At 52.0% G+C, this 14,187-nt stretch overlaps 1 protein-coding gene across 1 annotated transcript; it reads left to right on the forward strand.

Moving 5' to 3' along the window:
- The first annotated feature begins 371 nt into the window (after positions 1 to 371).
- Positions 372 to 13,828, forward strand: kat6a (K(lysine) acetyltransferase 6A). The gene is made up of 17 exons (XM_068760895.1): positions 372 to 409; positions 555 to 570; positions 2,290 to 2,398; positions 3,452 to 3,567; positions 3,825 to 3,906; positions 4,071 to 4,185; positions 4,388 to 4,704; positions 5,280 to 5,392; positions 6,951 to 7,066; positions 7,185 to 7,326; positions 7,796 to 7,957; positions 8,153 to 8,246; positions 8,937 to 9,168; positions 9,263 to 9,449; positions 9,524 to 10,237; positions 10,385 to 10,658; positions 10,746 to 13,828. Exons 1-17 carry the CDS (start codon positions 372 to 374, stop codon positions 13,826 to 13,828), a joined length of 5,910 nt encoding a protein of 1,969 aa, XP_068616996.1.
- Positions 13,829 to 14,187: the final 359 nt, after the last annotated feature.

A 14,187-nucleotide genomic window follows, 5' to 3' on the forward strand; every position in this document is an offset into this window, starting at 1 on the left:
AGCGTAACTCCAGATCTGATCAAAAGTAATGACAGTAACTATCCATATATATCAGAGTCCTGATCGGGAGTCTGCAAGCATGTGATCGTGCCCGATTTCCGATCACATGCTCAGATCGGGACATCCCTAATTGTGGTGCGTTGATTGTGTACTCATCAGAACGTAGGAAAATACATTTTATCTCATTGTCAATTACCCCCCCCAAGGAAACCTGAAAACATTGTATTGATGATTTTACATTCTCATCTGTATTATCTAAGTTGATCATGTGGGAACACTTTTTTTTTTTTAAATTTATCAGTGTGTTTAGGATTTTTTCAACGTGGGCGAGATAGTCGATAATTCGCACAGGTTTAAACAGCCATTCCGATATGATTGTAGACGATACCAATCGCACCCACCCCCATCTGTGGGAATATAAAATGGCTCTACTGCGTTCATCCTCCATTAAGGCTCTATCATCGTCTTTGCTTCTCTTCACGCTTCCCTCCATTTACCTTGTTCTTCCTCCTGCACTCCACACCTTATTTTTCTTTTTGTCCCTCTTCTCATAGGTGGGTGGGTACAGAGGTAGTGGGGGTGTTGCAAGCAGAAGGAAATGAACCCAATAAATCAAGCTCTTGTCCCTGTCTCCTCCCTGCCAGGGCCTGCTGCCTGCCCAGCTTGCTGCAGTTATGTGCATTTGCAGTGTTGTCTTGCAGAGAACCGAACAGCATCCTCAGTGAATGTCATGCTGTTTTCTTTGTCCCGGTTTTTTTTTTTTTAAATGATGGGCTTGTCCCCCGTGGGTTAAGTGCTTGTTTCAACCATCCTGCCTCCTACAAGGTTTTCCATTTCTCGAGACTCCTGATGATCTAAAACCAGCAGATTGGCACATTCTTATTGTGTTTGCATCGTTGGACCTAGAAATTGATACAGCAGAGAATTCCTTACTGGAATTGAATTTCTTGTCATTTTTTATCAGCTCCACTGTAAATGTTGAGGGTATGTTTGATTTGTAACTCTCCTAAAGACAATCTTAACTGGTTTGCCACGCGACGACAGTGTTTACCTCCTAAGATGTCACAGGTTGAACATTAGTGCTTGGATACATTTGTATGTAATGCTCGAACTAATAATGCTAATCTATATAAGGTGTCTATGGAGAGGCTTCAGTGAAGTCTAAAGCTTATCTGGAAATCAGCTTCCACTTTTCAACATGAAGTAAAGCCTTAGTGTGATAAGAAGGTGGCGTTCCTGAGATGGTAGGAGGTTGTAATATTCAAGTATCTTTTAAAATGCCTTAATCAAATAAGTCTTGGTGACAATAGTTTTATGCACCAGTGATTTGGAATCTCAAAAGAGTCGGATGAGTTGAACCAAGTTTGTGTCTGTTACTTGCTTGTAAGCACATTGTGCATTGTGTGTGTGTGTGTGTGACATCCATTCTGAGACTCTGTCCTTTTATAAAGCTGTAGTTTTGTTGTTGGGTGTATCACTATTTGATCAATAGTCAGTTTGGTTTCTTTCTCGTTACACACATTCCGAAACGACTCTAAACAATTCTAAAATTGAGTAAGATCTGAAAGGTCACAAGGAGTTTAGCTGGCATCTAATGCAAGAGCTATCGACTGATGACAACAACAATGCGTTGCACTTGTTACTGCGATACATGTGAATGAATGAATGCTGAAAAAGCAGTTGACTCTGAGGTAGCGGTAAGACGCCGCCTCCCTTCAGGGGGGCGGGGGCCACCCTCCCCATCTTGTGTTTTGTGTCTGTGAAGTTCAACGCTTCAGGGACATGATTATTCAACGTTATTAAGCACAGAAGTCCATTTTGATGTCTCGACACCATGTCAAGTGTTCGCCCACCTTTTGTTTTTCTGAGCACAAACCTGGTTTTGCTTGTATGCAGATCAGATCGTGTATTTGTTTTGTGATTATTATTTTTTTGCACACACTGGTTCATTTGGTTTGTGTTTTGGGGACGCACTAAAAACATTTATGGATCCCCGGGACGGAATGTCTGATGGCATGTTTCAGAGTTGTGTCAAAACGGGCCGCGGCGCTTCGGCGTTAAACCCCTGAACCAGTGCGAACCCGTAACTGAGCTAAAAGCTTTTGATCGAACAACTCGGGAATCGGCAGAGACATTGACACGATTGCAGCTTCTAACGTAACGTGCCATCTAAATTACGCACGCTCACTGTGACTCTCATGCTCTTCATTATGCAAAACACAAGGACGTTTTGTTTCTTTTATTTACACCGTGAAGCTGTTGAACTGACCCACAGTCTCCCCTCTCTAGCCGGTAGCAGAGCCCATCCCCATCTGCAGCTTCTGTTTGGGGACCAAAGAGCAGAACCGTGACAAGAGGCCAGAGGAGCTCATCTCCTGTGCTGACTGTGGCAACAGTGGTGAGTGGCGCTGTACGGCCAGACCGACATATTCAGCATTTTAGTCCATCGCAATAAGATAGGTAAATGTTATGTTGAATGTCAATTTATACAAAAGGACGGAGCAAAATTCCCATTAAAATGATTTCATTATAACATTTTTCTCAGTTCAAACCTGATCATTTCAAAGTCCTGCTGAGTTATTTGCTCACAAATGTGAATCAAACCAGATTCAGCTGATGCTCGTATCTTCTATCAGTCCATAGAAGGTTACGCTATAATTAACACCTATGAATACTTAAAGTGCTGAAGTACCAGCCATTCAACTCTAGCCTCCAGGTTTTAATTAAATGAGTGAGAGCTGTGGCAGAGATTTATTTTATAAGGCTGCATACTTACTACAAACTACAACTATTGACAGTACTAAAACTCTTTCTGTCCATTTGATGTTTGAAAAGCTTTCACACATTAATGACTGTCTGGCTGCTATCATCTGTAATTGTTAACTGCTCGGTAATTTGCTTTCAGCGATTAAACGTTGACTAAAACTTGGAGCTGAATTTATCTCAGACAATTCAAATTCCTTTCACAACTTGAACTTGAGACTATGCTAATTTCAAATACTGAAAACACTCATAACTCTTATAACTTTATACCTCAGTTTCTCACACTTGAAACTTGTTGCTGAACTGCCTACCTATTAATCTAGTTACTATTAATGGCGTTTAGGCTGCCAGTTCCCGTATTTTGACTCGGATGGTGGATTTTCTCCACTTGGAGTTGCTCCATCGTCACGGCGGTCTGCCATTGCTTCGTGAAAGCAGAGCAGAGATTAGCTTGCTCCTCGTCCCTCCTTGAGTGTCTGTCCCAGACGAGGCCACCTTGTTTGCTGTTCTTCAAACGCATTGCTCTGACAGATTGTCATTTATATTTGAACACTCTGCAACCAGGTTTGAATTCCAAAAGGAGCCTCCGATCTTGATGCAACTGGGTCACGGCTGTCAGCCAACAGCCGAGAAAGAAGCCAGTCCCATTGATGCACTTGTTTGTGTATGCATCTTTCTATACCTGCAGGTCACCCGTCCTGTCTCAAGTTCTCCCCAGAGCTCACGGTGCGAGTCAAGGCTCTGTGGTGGCAGTGCATCGAATGCAAGACTTGCAGCAGCTGTCAAGATCAAGGGAAGAATGCGGTAAGTGGATGAGTGACAATGGCAGACTAGCAGTGTCTCTAAATGCTCTGTTCTCTGCGCGAGTGCCAGATAGAGACGTTGATAGACGTATCTGTGGTCCTGGGATTGAGCTATTTTAGTCAGCCGCTCCCTGGTTTCATTTTTCTCTGACTTGTCGAGCTACAATTCAATGCTATTCAAGTGTTTGTAGGAAGGTTTAAAGTTTCTGCAAAATGCTGAGTGTGTGTGTGTGTGCGTGTGTGTGCGTGTGCGTATAGGACAACATGTTGTTCTGTGACTCCTGCGACCGGGGCTTCCACATGGAATGCTGTGATCCTCCTCTTACGCGGATGCCAAAAGGTACACGAGAAAAGTCGCCCGTCACGGAACTCATCTTGCTTATTCATTCAACTTGTACCTGTTATTGCGTCAAACTTTTAATAGAGCCGTAAGGTTTACTCTGTCTGATCCAACTCGGTGTGTGTGTGTGTGTGAGCCTGCGTTTCACCCTCTTCCTCTCTCAGGCATGTGGATCTGTCAAATCTGCCAACCAAGGAAAAAGGGAAAGAAGCTTTTACACGAGAAGGCAGCACAAATCAAACGGCGCTACAACGGCCCCCTGGGACGGCCCAAGAACAGGTAAAGGAAAACCTTCGTGGTGTTTCTGTCGGCGAGAGCCGCTGGAAGACGCCACGTAGCTGCTTCACCAGAGGCCGTTGGGCTCTGCGTGTCGCTGTTCGCCTCTCTCGTCTGTTGGTGTGCGTTTTAGTGACGTGCTCAGCAGGGCTCTGCCCCCACCGAGTCGCATTACCTCCTAACAGTTCCTGCACTTTCTCTGCAGGCCGGGTCGGCCCTTCAAAAAGCTGGGCGGGCGCGGTAGGCGGAAGCGCTCCATCTCGGTTAACTCCTCCTCCAGCTCATCTTGTGAGGGTTACCCTGGTGACGACCGGCTTCTGTTCTCACTGCACGACGACGATGACCTGTCGCGGAGCAGCCTGCGCTTCAACAACAAGACCAAGGGCCTAATTGACGCTCTCACGAAGTTCTTCACGCCGTCGCCCGAGGGCCGGAAGGCACGGCATGAAGTTGTGGACTATTCCGAGCAGTGTCGCATCAGAAAGAAAGCCCATCGCAAAGGAGAAGGAGACGACAGGGGGGGTGAGGAAGAGTTTTTCTGTCTACAGTCATCACTTCAAGGCCACTGCCGGATTAAATTTAGGCTGCAGATAATTATTGTATAAATACATTTATACAATAATTAATTAATGCTAACAGACGCACTCTGATGCAGAGACTTCGTACAATGTTAGACCCTGATATTAAGTTTCTGAAGCTTGTACAGGAAGAAATTGGTGAACAAATAATTTGCCACTTTCTGCTTTTAGAAACCTAAGAGTATTATTGAAGTGGCCACCAGTAGTAGCTTCTGCTGAGCAGAGTGGAAATGTGACAGCCGGTTGGGGAATGCTTCTTTATATTTATTAACACTGATAGGGTCGGCTGGCGACGGCGTAAATAGAACCTCACTATTGTACTACTCTTGTATATTGACAAACTCAGATGTGGAAAATTCCTCCTGCTTGAGAAAGCAACCATTGATTAAATCACCCTTCGGAAATGTGTAAATATCCTGAGGCATTATTGTCGAGGTGGATCAGCAGACCTCTTGGAACCCTGTGCAGCAAGCTTCTGACTAGCGTTGCGCTAACGGAGACCGTTTTTTTAATCCCCAGACAATCAGGACGGCAGCGACTGGCGCGATGAAGACGACAAACTGCCTGGCCACGAGAACCTGACAGAAAAAGACATTGAGTTGTTCAGGCACATTCAGGAGCTGGCGCTACAGGTACAGGTGTAATATTCCAGTCAGTGGGACTGACCCTGGGAGTCATTGGAGGCACGATTGTGTAAAACACGCCTTGTGTGGCGGGAAGCCTGGCTTTTTTTTTTAGTTTATTTAACAGGGACAGCGCACATTAATAAACAATATTTATTTTCAGAATTAGCCAAAAGGCTATTTCCCATCCGTTGTCCCTGGACAGAGCTTCCAAGGCACCCCAAATATATACACATATGAAATAAAATAAATACAAATACATATAAAAAAGAACCACACAATTGCAAACTATATCAAATAAAACATTTTCAAGTCACAGGAAAACATGTATGTCTCCTGACTTGCAATTTATATAGGAACTAAAATCATAAAACACATGATACACAAACAGAGAACGTTTTAAAACATTGAGCAGCAGCCAAAAAGCAGCAACAGGTGACAGTAAACAACAAAATAAACAGCAGAGCTTCTTTCAGTGGTGACACAAAGTTCTGTGTCCTAATGAGCCATTCCTCTTGATTTCTGACAGTCACTGGGATGGAATTCCACTCGTGCAGCTTTGAAGGAAAAGGCAGATTGACCAAATGTGCTTTTCCTTAGTGGGACAACACAGTCCCCTCTTGCAGCACAGACTGTAGAGGTTTTAGAGTAGTGGGACTGGCCTGCGACCAGGTTGTTAAGCAGGAAGTGACATGAGAAAGAATCATTGAATGCATATACGTCAACGACGCCCCTCTTGACATGTAATCTCTGGTGAACCTAAAATGAGAGACTGAGTTTAACTCTACTACAGACCTCTTTAACCTCTTCTTTTGAAATTAAGCTGTGAATCGATAAGGACTCCGAGGTGCTTGTGTTCTTTCATTGCGACCGGCATGTTTTCGGTAAGGCTGGAGTCGAGGCTCAGACAGACACGGTCAGTGGGATGAGGCAAGTCTCTCCTCAGTAAGGGAAGGTCATTTAAAGACTTCCGCTTTGCTGCAGGATTGAGCAGGGAGACGAATGATGGCTTCCTGCACTGACGGGTTAACCTCGCCAGCGTAGTGACCGGTCAGGAGCAGACGTTAAGTAGCACATTACTGTCCCCGTTTACGCAGCACAGCGATAGATCCGCGTGGACAGAGCGGTTCATCTGGCTTGTTGTATAAATCACTATCCCGGATACTGGCTGCTATTTTCCCGCCGGTGTTTAAGTGTCGGGTGCTGACGGGGCAGTGGGGCTTAATGAGGCGTGAAACGGGCCGGCGTCTGCCGTGGATTAGAGGACATGATCAGCACCGGGGACAGACAGGAATATGCAAACTCGCCTTGTAATAATCAGAGGCGGTGCATTTTCACTGCTTCGTTGTAGTTCAGTCGTTCTCATTCTTCTATTTATGTGTGGTAACGTGAAGTCTTGCCGTTTAGTGATTTGTTTTTATTGCTGCATTGTTTCTTCACACTAGATCCTAGACCAGTAGTCCCTGCTGGTCACATGATCTTTAATCTCTAAACCTGGGATTGAATTCATGTCTGTCGCTCACCTTCCTCTTCCGTCTTTGTCCCGTCCCGTCCCCCCCCCCCACAGAAAGTTGGGGTTACTGGTCCACCAGACCCACAGATGCGTTGTCCGTCAGTCATCGAGTTTGGCAAGTTTGAAATCCAGACATGGTATTCATCTCCCTATCCCCAGGAGTACAGCAGGTGAGCTGTCACAATATAATATACGCAATATACTTAACCCCCCCCCCGCTAGCGCTAGCTTTCTGTAGCCATTCTACACTTTTCCACCTTTCATTGTGCTCCCTTTCTCTCTCTCCAGACTGCCCAAGCTCTACTTGTGTGAGTTTTGCTTGCGCTACATGAAGAGTCGCAGCATCCTCTACCAGCACATGAAAAAGTGCAGCTGGTTCCACCCCCCTGCTAACGAAATCTACAGGAAGGAGGACGTGTCGGTGTTTGAGGTGAGAAGCTAGTCAGGAATATGGACTGAAATGCAAGAAAGAGTCAAATCAGAATTATGCTTACACACACACACACACACACACACACACAAACTCTTCACCCTGGCCATAACCTGCACACGCCTGTCAAAAATGGAGTTTGCATTTTTGCCTTTACATTTTTTTAATTTAGCGTCGCATTTATATTGATGTCTGCAGGCCGAGGCCGCTGCAGCTCAGCAGTTTATTCCTGCTCGGAGGAGAGCAGGAATAAACTGCAGAGCTGCCACAGTCTCTTTGTTTCTCTCCTCCTCCCTCTCTCTCTCTATCTGTCGGTCTCCAGAGACACAGCCCAGATCATTTCCTGACACTGACTTCTACTTTATTCACCTTCACTCTGTAAAGGCCGCCTGAAGACGGAGCTCTGAGCCGACGTCCTTTACAAGCCTGTGTGTCGTTTCGTTGCTCTGATTTGCTTGTGATCCAACAGGTTGATGGGAACGTAAGCACAATCTACTGTCAGAACTTGTGTCTGCTGGCCAAGCTGTTTCTGGATCACAAGACGCTGTACTACGACGTGGAGCCCTTCCTTTTCTACGTCCTCACCCAGAACGACAGTAAAGGCTGCCACCTTGTTGGCTACTTCTCAAAGGTATGGTCGTGATTTCATCCTCATCTGTGTCCGCTAGCATCGGGCCTTCTTCTTTAGCGTCACCGCTAAACGGAGTGTTGCAGGCGCTCCCATTAATATCCAGGATGCTGCACCGTCAGCCGGACACCCTGTGGTCTGCTGTGAGAGTCCAGGTTCTGATGCGTGAACGTTATTGTGTCTTTCCTTTCTTTCCAGGAGAAGCACTGTCAACAGAAGTACAACGTATCGTGTATCATGATTCTTCCGCAGTACCAGCGCAAAGGCTATGGGCGCTTTCTCATCGACTTCAGTAAGGGCTTCAGCCATGAGCTTCTCACAGTCGGCGCCGACGCCGATAGCTGAATGCAGTAATGCCTCGCCGTACGAGTGTTCCACGATACGAGCAATGTTTCGCTGAGAGATACGAGCGCGATTCCAGACGCTGACGCTAATAGCGCTCCTAGCGCGCTTCGCTTGTGCAGTGATTTTTGGCTGCGTCTGTGAATATTATTTATAAGTGATGGGTCCAAAGGAAGCGAGTGGTAAGGATGGCAGCGAGAAGGAAAGACTCGTGATGACGATGATGGAGATGAAGCATGAAATCATCGATGAACACGACCGTGGCGTCCGAGTCGGGGATTTGGCATTGAGTACATCGACGCTATGTACAATCCTCAAACAGAAGGATGCTACAAGAACACGAAGCCCTCCAAAGGCAGAACTAGTATGTCTAAGTTTATGTACGTGTACTTGTAAAGTACATGTTTTTCTCCGTTGTTATTAGCGATCATTTTTAGTGTTAGATGGCAGGAATTTTTTTTTTTTAATTCCAGTTATTTTATATGGGAAAAATGTGTTTGACAAACGAGTGATTTGAGTGACGAGCTCGGTCCGGGAACGAATTATACTCGTATGTCAAGGTATTACTGCATATGTTTGATATGGCGTCTTTCATGGGTCATGTTGTCTCCGTCTTTGTTTCGTTCTTCCCTCTCTGCAGGCTACTTGTTGTCCAAGCGCGAGGGCCAGCCGGGGTCTCCGGAGAAGCCGCTGTCAGACCTGGGGCGGCTCTCCTACATGGCGTACTGGCGCAGCGTCGTGCTGGAGTGTCTGCACGAGGTCCGGGACCGACAGATCAACATACGGCAGCTCAGCAAACTGACCGGGATCTGCCCGCAGGACATCACGACCACCCTGCACAGCCTCCACATGCTGGAGCAGAGAGGAGACAGGTCAGGGACGGGGGACCGGGGACGGGGGACCACGTTATTAAACTTTCTAGCTAGCTTGTGTCGCTCACGTTTCCTTTCGCTGTGCTTTTATCAGGCTGGTCCTGCTGCGAAGGGAGAAGCTGGTGGTTAGTCACGTGACTCGTCTCAAGGCCCGCCCACGGCAGCTGGAGGTCGACCCCGAGTGTCTCCGCTGGACGCCTGTAATCGTCACCAACACTGTGGTCTCTGACGCCGATGATGATGACGAGGAGGAGGAACAAGAGGAAGATGACCACAAGGGGGTAAATATTTGGAATTTGAGAGGCGATTGATTTCAACGTATCGGTGCATTCGTTCATATTTCTTTTATTAATAGATCAAATCAAGTCACAAGGTCCCGCCCATGTCATGGCACATGCGCCAAGGAAAGAAGATGGTTGAAGAGGAGGACGAGGAAGACGAAGAAAAGGGGTTTTTGAGGTTTCCCACGAGTCAAAGATCTCCAGCTTTGACTCCTGTCCGTGGTCCACCCACTGTCCAAGCACCGCCACGCCCCCCTCCCCCGACTAATGGAGAGCGCAGACCGCGGGGACGGCCGCCCAAAAACTGGCCATGGGGCAAGGTGAAAGACAGCGCACGGGTGGGACGGCCACCCAAAGTCCGTCCAGCCGTGGACGACGACGACGATGACGACGACGAAGACGAGAGAATAGAGGGAGGGAAAGCCTCAAGTGCTGCCGCTTGCCTGCCGTCCCTTTTTTCCCTTGAGAGGCAAGCGGAGTCTGCAGCCTTTCACTCCCTGGACATGGCCAGGCACCCCTCCGTAGCCCCCACCCGGAGAGGGCGGCCCCCCAGGAAGAAGAGGGGCCCGAAGCCCAGGCTGATCGAAGCGTCCGGAGAGACTCTGGCGCAGTTTCCTGTGGCGTCCAGGTTGAAAATGTCTCCCCCTGTCAGGAAGAGCTGCTTCAGTGAGAGCAGCGAAGAGGAGGAGGAGGAGGAGGAAGACGAGGAGGACGAGGAGGACGATGAGGAGAGGAGGGCATGCTCCCCACCGATTCTCACCAAGCCTGCCATGGGGCTCAAATGCAAGGTCAGAAAGATTTACTGCTTCTCAAATCACGGGTTCAGTGTCGACAGATGGATTAAATGTGTCTTCATGAATGAACCCGCCTTTGATCTTCGTCTCCGAACCCGCCTGTGATCTTCGCTCCTCATTGTGTGACCCGTTTCTGCCTAGAAGCCCCTGAGGAAGCGCCGCTTTCGCCAGCGCAGCCACCCTCACAGCAGCGTGGTGACGGAGACCATTTCTGAAACCACAGAGGTGTTGGACGAGCCCTTCATAGACTCCGACTCGGAGAGGCCCATGCCCAGGCTGGAGGAGGAGACCCCCCTGGGACACCCCCTGGGACACCCCCTGCACCGCTACCCACCGGCCCGCTCTGCTCTGAGGCTGTCGGACCCAGCGCCCAAAAGGGGCCGGCAGTCCCACCTGACTGACTCGGAGGAAGACGGTGAGCAGCGCCGCCATGTTCCCGTCGTGTGCAGCGTTATCAAAGCTGACTCTTCTTCTTCTTCTTCTTCTTCTTCTTCTGTCTCAGAGTTGACGCCTGTCCTGAAGCCCGCCGCTCCTCTGCCAGCGGCACCATCAGAGATGTTGTTGTCCAACCCGGAGGTCCCAGTCAAGAAGAAGAAAGGCTGGCCGAAGGGGAAAAGCCGGAAGCCTTTGCACTGGAAGAAACGGGGACCTGGAAAACCGCCGAGCGGGGGCCCCAGCCATCAAGCCCCCAGCGGGGACCCCCCACCCCCCAAAATCAAGATGAAGCCTGGCCGCAAGCCCCGGAGCTGGTATCTGCAGCGGGCCCAGGAGGAGGCCGAGAGGCAGGAGCAGGAAAGGAGACGTCTGAACAAAGATCCTCAGACGGACGGCAGCAAGCGGGCCTGCAGAACCAGCGGCGAGAAACGGAGAGACTCGGACGAGGACGACGACTATGTCCCTCGTCCCGTCGAGCAGACGCTGCCCAAGAGGAGAGGGAGACCCCCGAAGAACCGCGCTTTCTCTCAGCCACCGCAGCCTGCTCCCAAACCGACCCCCACCTCTGAGCCAGAGGAGGAAGAGGACGAAGACGAGGACACTGAAAGAGCTTGGGAGGAGGACAAGCGCAGCCGTCCACCTTCACGCCCGCGGTTGTCTCCCCCTTCCAGTTCGTCCATCTCGGGGCCCCGGCCCCCGCAGCCCCGGCCGCAGGACACCGATATGGTTGACGGGGAGGAAGATGATGGGGAGGAAGAGGAAAGTGGCAGCGGAGGAAGTGTTAACAGACGAGCAGCGGCCACGCCCGCTCCTGGAAGCAGGCGCAGCGAAGACCACGATGCTGATGACGAAGGTGACGGACACCTGGAGAACAAGAGCAGCGGCAGCAAGGAGAGAAAAGGCCAGGATTCTGAAGAGGAAGATGACGATGACGAGGAGGAGGAGGAGGAGGAGGAGCCTACGTCTCGTCCAGGTTCCCCTCCAGTTAAAGAAGAGCCCCAGGGAGGGGAGGCTTTTTTAGAGGACAACAGTGTGGCCTGCGGCTACGTCAGCAAGCAGGAGGAGGAAGGAGAGGAGGAGGAGGAGGCTGAGGAGGAGGAGGAGGAGGTGCAGGAGGCCAAATCGAGCTCCGCCTCCGCCGACCCACAGCAGGAGGAGCGGCGGCGCAGAGAGCAGGAGGAGTCGGCTGCGGCGGCCGCGGCTGTGGAGACGGTCACGTCCATGTCTGTCCCCTCTGAGGACGTCGACCTGCAGCCGCTGCATCCGGACGACAAGGAGGTCTCCCTGCTGATGGAGCCCCCCCACGCCCACCCCCTCCCCCACCAGTACAAAGAGGAGCTCAGCCACCACTCCAACGAGCTGGACCTGGAGACCATGCAGGCGGTCCAGTCCCTGACGCAGGGGGAGGCCCAGGAGGACGAGGCCGAGCCCCCCCACCACGGGGCCTACCAGGACTGCGAGGAGACGCTCGCCGCCTGCCGGAACCTGCAGAGCTACAGCCACACGGGGGAGCCGGAGGAGGAGGCGCTGGCCCTGGTGGAGGACTGTGGGGGCACCCAACACAGCAGCCCCCCCCCCAATGCCCCGGCCCCACCCCCGCCGAGTCAGTCTGTGCGCTCGGTGAACAGTCCCGGGCTGACCCCGAGCATTATGGACACGGCGCCATCAGGACCGAGGGGCGGGACTCCTGGCCCGAATGGTGCGGGGGGGAGCGGCGGAGGTGCTGGAGGCGGGTACACCCAGATCACGCCCCCCCGGCAGAACATGGAGACGTCCCCCATGATGGACGTGCCGTCCGTCCCGGACCCCCAGCAGGTGGTGGACAGCGGTTTCAGCGACCTCGGCAGCATCGAGAGCACCACGGAGAACTACGACAACCCCAGCAGCTACGACTCCTCCATGGGGGGGGGCAACGGGGCGGGCAACGCCATAGTCGCCCCCGCAGGAGCGTCCGCAGCGTCCTCATCGGCTCCCTCGTCTTCAAGCTCGTCTTCCTCGTCCCAGTCCAACAGCTGCTCCTTCGTGCCGGCCCCCAGCCACGCCCCTTCCGCGGGACCGTTGGGCGGCTGCCTCATCCAGCAAGCTGGACCCGGGCCCAGCAGCGGTCCGGGTGGGACCGCTGCTCCCCAGCCCCCCCCGCCCCCCCCACCACCGGCCAGCACGCCCAGCACCAACCAGCAGCAGCAATCACAAAAGAAGGTTCCACAGCAACAAGCCCCCAACCCTCAGCCGTCACCGTCGGCCCCCCCCCCACAGCAGCAGCAGGCCCTTTCCCAGTGCAGCATGGGAAACGGCTTCGCCTCCACGCCCATGATCATGGAGATCCCAGAGAGCGGCGGCGGAGGGGGGGGCCGCACCCTGTATGAGCGCATGGGCCAGGACTTTGGCGCGGGGGGGTACGCTCAGCCCTCGGCCACCTTCAGCCTGGCCAAACTCCAACAGCTCACCAACACCATCATGGACCCCCACGCCATGTCCTACCCCCACTCGGCCTCCGTCACCTCCTACGCCACCAGCGTCTCCCTGTCCAACCCGTCGGGCCACACCCCCCTCCCACAGGGCCAGCCCACAATGACCCCCCCTCCTAATCTCGGCTCTGGTTCCATGAACCTGGGCTCGCTGCCCCTGCAGTGCAATATGCCCACGCCCAACCTCGGGCTGGGGCCCCCCCCACACACGCAGCGGCTGCAGGGCCAGATGGCGACGGTCAAAGGTCACATCTCCATCCGGTCCAAGGCCACCCAGCAGCTGGCGCCGGCCCCCCCCCACCAGCAGCAGCTCTACGGCCGCAGCTCGGGGGCCGTGGCCATGCAGGGCACGCCGCGCACCCTGGCGGTTCAGCGGGGCATGATGCCCAACCTCATGGCCACGCCGGCGCCGTACAACTCCATGAACATGACGCCCCTCAACGCCATGTCGGCTGGCTACCGGATGCCCCAGCCCATGATGAACAGCGGTTACCACGGCAACCCCCCTTACATGAACCAGCCGGCCCAGTACCCGATGCAAATGCAGATGGGCATGATGGGAGGGCAGGGTTATCCGCAGCAGCCTATGCAGCCCAATCACCATGGCAACATGATGTACACCGGCCCCTCCCACCACAGCTACGCCGGCGTTCCGAAACAGTCGCCGTACATGAGCAGATGAGCAGCGTGGGACCGGGGCTGATGCTCGCTGGGGGGGGGGGGGGGGGGGGGGGGGGGGGCTGGACGCAGACGTCCCTTCTGCTTCTCCAAGTCACTTTGTCCCTCTTTGTTTTGGCTCGCCCCCCCCCCCTCATTCCAGACCGGGGGGGGGGGGGCACAGAGAGACCTTCAGGAGGACCTAGCCTGACTGACTGCAAAGGAAAAAACAATAATTCACCGGATATATTCAACCATGCAAACGATCTTTAATTCTGTGGGAAACAGACGATGGGACGTTGTGGGCGGAGTCTGTTTGCTTCACGCTGAATCCTGTTTTTGTTATTTCTGTTGATGGTTACTTTATTTTTTTTAATAATCGTG

This window comes from Brachionichthys hirsutus, chromosome 4 (genome assembly GCF_040956055.1).
Source record: "Brachionichthys hirsutus isolate HB-005 chromosome 4, CSIRO-AGI_Bhir_v1, whole genome shotgun sequence".
Lineage (NCBI taxonomy): Eukaryota > Metazoa > Chordata > Actinopteri > Lophiiformes > Brachionichthyidae > Brachionichthys > Brachionichthys hirsutus.